Raw genomic sequence first — 4,991 nt, 5'->3', positions numbered from 1 at the left:
CGAAATAATTGTGTTTCTAGATGAAAAAGTATTCGAAAAAGACAAAAATTAATTGTCTTTTGGAAAAAAAACAAAACTATTTTAAACCAATTTAGTGGTTTTTCAACTTTTTTGAAAAAATTTGACGAAATAATCGAAATTTTTATTTCAAAAAACTTGCTTAAACACTTAAAAGGGCAAAAATAACGCTGTTTTTGGTCGAATTTGTTGAATTTTTCGATAGTTTTGATCAAAATTATCACATTTTTAGCTGAAAAACGTGCTAAAAGTTTCAGAAATGCAATTTTTAACTTAATTTGTTGATTTTTCGGTTCAAAATCTGCAAAAAACCTGAGATTGTAGCACAAAATCGTGCTCTAAAACATTTTCGGCTTATTTTTGTCTTATTTTGCTCAAAAATCGAGTGAAACAAACAATATTATCAATAAATGAGGCACTGGTTCAAAAACGAAGGAAGTTGAGTGAAACAAGCTAAAATTAATATCAATTTCGATTTAATGTTGTATTTTTTTGCCTGCTACAACGAAATTTTTAAATTTTTCTGTGTTTTTATCTCAAAAAACTTGCTTAAACACTTAAAAGGGTAAAAATAACGCTGTTTTTGGTCGAATTTGTTGAATTTTTGGATTGTTTTTAACAAAATTTAGCGAAATAATTGTGTTTCTAGCTGAAAAGGTATTCGAAAAAGACAAAAATAAATTGTCTTTTGGAAAAAAACAAAACTATTTTAAACCAATTTAGTGGTTTTTCAACTTTTTTGAAAAAATTTGACGAAATAATCGAAATTTTTATCACAAAAAACTTGCTTAAACACTTAAAAGGGCAAAAATAACTCTGTTTTTGGTCGAATTTGTTGAATTTTTCGATTGTTTTTATCAAAATTTTGCGAAATAATTGTGTTTCTAGCTGAAAAAGTATTCGAAAAAGACAAAAATAAATTGTTTTTTGGAAAAAAAACAAAACTATTTTAAGCCAATTTGGTGGTTTTTCAAATTTTGCAGTTGCGGAATCAAAAATTTCGGGCAGTATTGTTATTTTCATAATTTAAACTCTAAAACACCATTTACCTTAATAACCTCATTTTTTACTCTTACTATGTTTATGTCATTTACTTTCAAAAATAATGATTTGTGACATAATAACGGGTAGGCAGCAAATCAAAGCGATGATTTAATTACACTTAGTTCAATTACTAAATTTCCTAAGACATTTAATTAACAATTTTAACAACAAAAAAAAGTTTAATTGTCAAATGTCATTCATGATGACAGTAAAAGGTATAATCCATTTCATTTAAATTGGCATAACAGTAGGCCATGATTGTGTAAACTGCGCTTTAAATGTGAAAAAGGCTTTACAATTAAGGAACTAAATTTGTCACTAAAAAAAGTGAGGTTAAGATGGTTAAAATTTTATTTTTAAAGAACCCTCTTTCAAAGGTTTTCAGAGAGAGTTTTTCTCCATAAAAAGTTTCATCCCTTTGTAGGTGTAGTTTTGACACCAAAAACATACACTATTTGCTTTGGAGAAAATATAGACTTTCGTTGATAACAAATYGRTTCRTGAAATTTCAAAATACGTTTCATTCACACCGGAGAAGAAACACAATTTGTTTTCCGTGAAAGTTGCAGCCAAAAGGGGTTTGGATTTTTTCATTAGAAATGTAGGACAAAATTGTGAATTTTTAAACAATGYTAAAGTTGTTGCGATCGGAGTGGAAATCTGTACAAAATGAAGCCTCSCGTACCGAAGCTTGAAAAATCGTGTTTTGCCGTGGATAAATTCAAATTCAAATTGGTATATTTGATTCCATTCCACCTAAAATGCCTAAAACAGGAACAACAAAAAGAAATTGATTATATTTTCAAACATACCTTAGCGTGTACCTTAAATCTGGGGTTCTGAAGAGAACTACTTTTGATTATAATTTGAAAAAATAGTGGGAATAACGAACAAGCAACGAAAACAGTGAAAAAACGAATACAAATGTCAGTCATGTCAGTTCAATAAACCATGTAGGTAAGTAATCAAAGAAAAACAAAAACCCCAGTAGCTATTATATCAGGGACATGCGCAGGGCTACAAACTTAAATAGGAAATTCCATAGCCACCTATTATGCCAATTTCAATGAAATCTACTTTAGTTTAAGTTTACAGTGAACTTTTTAGAGTGCCCGAAATTTTAATTCCGCAACTGTACATTATGAAAATGACAAAACTGCCCGAAATTTTCATTCCGCAACTGTACGTTTTTGAGGTACTGACGTAAAAGCAATCTCGTCACTCGTATTTTATTAAAAACAATTGTTTTGATGGACCTTGTGTTCTCATTTTCCTGGTCTATATTTTTTCAGTTTTTTGCTTTTTCAAAAGTTAACAACGTAAAAAATATTTTTTTCAACAAAAACAAGTTAGTTAGGCAACCAATTATACAAGTTATTTTAGTTTTTTTATTAGGTGGTAGAATTTTGGGTGTTTTTAATGAATAAGCGATTATTTTGTAATCAATTTATTCGAATTTTGTTACATTTAAAGTGAAGTGCACAACTGCATTAATTTAAACGGATTATTTGCACTCAGTGACCCCAATTCTTCGTCCTGTTGTGGGAAATACCTAATCCATTTCCTCTCTCTGTAATAATCCATACAACTTTTTAACTCTTTAGGTGTATAAACATCAACAAAAACTGGTACAAATGGGTCTAAATGTTCAAATCCTTCCTTCCCCAAGAGATACCTAAATAAAAAATAAATAAAAACAACAAATTTGAGTCGTAGAATTTAATACCTGGGAAAATACGACTTTTGATCCTCTTCATAAAGAGCAATTTGATCAACAGTGACAACAATTGCAGCATTATTCCAGTCGAATTTGGTCAAATTGAGGAAAGCCTCAGTCAGTGTGATTTTATTCGGGGGAACCACTTCTTTTTTCTCCTTAAAAACGCGAGTTCTTGGGTAAAAAAACGCATTAAAACCGTCAATTGCCACTAAAGTCTTGCAATGTCCCGTTTTACTCAACTCTTTTAACTCTTCAGCTAAGGCAATGACACACTCAGAGGCATATTTCAATCTATTAATCCCATGATCAATCAATTCGAGTAAAGTGGCCCCCTTTGGTGTACTCTCACGTTTACTCCAAACGTGTTCCTGAGTCGTTTTAAGCTCAGGAGTGCTCAATAAACGCTCATTTTGTGACTTAAAGTGTACCAACCACGCAGCTGCGTCTATATTTAAATCAAAAAACCCTTCTCTAGTCTCAGAATTACTCAATTCTTTGGGTTTTCTCATCCAATTGCCCACCCAAGGGACATGAACCAGGAGAAAACCGGCATTGTGGGCATAATGTAACACATGGGCCATTGTCAAACTCTTACCACTTCCGGGTTTACCAAAAAGTACGAATCTTACAGCAGGTTTTGTGTAATCAATCTCTTTCAAACAATTTATAATGTCGATTGAAGGCTTCCGCACCATTAAACAAGTCTCATTGAATGTCTTCGATTGAATTTCGTACGATTTCGGTAAACCCCCGTAAAGGTACACTTTGCGTTCTTTTGGGGGCACCCTGTAGTACTGCCCCACATGATTTAAGGTGTGTTTAAGGGGGTCGTTTTCATCGGTACGAAAACTGGGGGCTTGTTGACTGAAGTACACGAGCTTGTTTCGTCTCAGCAGAGATTTAAAAAGGCCGGATTTTATCATTTCTAAAAAACATAACCTCATTTTTTTATTTTGCCTAATTGTAATTTAGTCACTTACTTTTAAGTAAAAAAAATACAAGTAAAAGTGGGTTTTATTTCGATTATGTGTCACAAATTGAAATATTTGTATTATTTAAGGCTTATTTCTTGTCTGCTTTGGAACCTTGAAACTTAACCTCACTTTTTTTTAGCGAAAAACTTTTACCACAAAAACGTGCGCATTTTTGGCCAAATTTTGTGTTTTCTCGTCTTATTTTGCCCACAAACCAGAAAAATCAAGCGAGACAATAAAAATACCATCAATATTAGTCCTTTTTGTGATTTTTAAGCGTGTTTGGACAAGATTTTGCAAAATAAATGGACGACACAAACTACAAAATGAAACAATTTCAGTTTAGTTTTGTAGTTTTTTAGCCTGTTTCAAACATTATTTTGAACTTTTTGAGGTGTTATCTCTTAAAAAGGCAAAAAACCGTTTTTTGAGCTGTTTTGTTGAATTTGTGGCTTGCATTTGACAAAATTTTGCAAAATAATTGTGTTTATAGCTAAAAAGCATTCGAAAAAAATAAAAATAAGTTGTCATTTTCGATTCTGTTTAGTAATATCTGGTAAAAAACAAATAGAACTATTTTTAACTAATGTACTGGTTTTCGATTATTTATTTATTTTTTTTTGAGAAAATTTGATGAAATAAGTTAAAGTCTAAGAGTTAAGTAAAAGTATCACAATATAATCTTTTTTTATAGCAATTTAGAGATTTTTGACACGCTATGGCAAACTCTCGCAAAAAACAGAAAATTATATCATTTTCGGTCTAATTCTGAGTTTTTTTGACGTGTTTTTAACAAAATTTTGCGAAATAATCGTATTTTTAGCTGAAAAACATGCTAAAATTTTCAAGAAATGCAAAATTAATGTAATTTTCAACTTAATTTGTTGATTTTTCGGTTCAAAATTTGTAAAAAACCTAAGATTGTAGCACAAAAACGTACTCAAAAACATTCTCGGCTTATTTTGCTCAAAAATCGAGTGAAACAAACAAAATAACATCAATATCCATTGTATTTATGATTTTTAAACGTGTTGGGACAAGATTTTGCAAAATAAATGAGCCTTTGGTTCAAAAACGAAGTAAGTCGAGTGAAACAAGCTAAAAATAATATCAATTTCGATTTAATTTTGTAATTTTTTTGCCTGCTACAACGAAATTTTTAGAGTTTCCTTCGTTTTTATCTCAAAAAACTTGCTTAAACACTTAAAAGGGCAAAAATAACGCTGTTTTTGGTC

At 30.7% G+C, this 4,991-nt stretch overlaps 1 protein-coding gene across 1 annotated transcript; it reads right to left on the bottom strand.

Annotated features, from left to right (window-relative positions):
* Positions 1-2,499: 2,499 nt before the first annotated feature.
* LOC123004271 (28S ribosomal protein S29, mitochondrial) lies at positions 2,500-4,089 on the bottom strand. Its single transcript, XM_044397453.1, has 3 exons — positions 3,763-4,089; positions 2,789-3,707; positions 2,500-2,737 (listed from the first exon to the last, which is right to left on the bottom strand). Exons 2-3 carry the CDS (start codon positions 3,703-3,705, stop codon positions 2,530-2,532), a joined length of 1,125 nt encoding a protein of 374 aa, XP_044253388.1. The 5' UTR covers positions 3,706-3,707; positions 3,763-4,089; the 3' UTR covers positions 2,500-2,529.
* Positions 4,090-4,991: the final 902 nt, after the last annotated feature.

Source organism: Tribolium madens, unplaced genomic scaffold, assembly GCF_015345945.1.
Source record: "Tribolium madens isolate multiple individuals breed KSU strain unplaced genomic scaffold, Tmad_KSU_1.1 Scaffold_11;HRSCAF=98;Tcas5.2_LG3b, whole genome shotgun sequence".
NCBI lineage: Eukaryota > Metazoa > Arthropoda > Insecta > Coleoptera > Tenebrionidae > Tribolium > Tribolium madens.
This window is presented reverse-complemented; position numbering and strand designations above follow the sequence as displayed.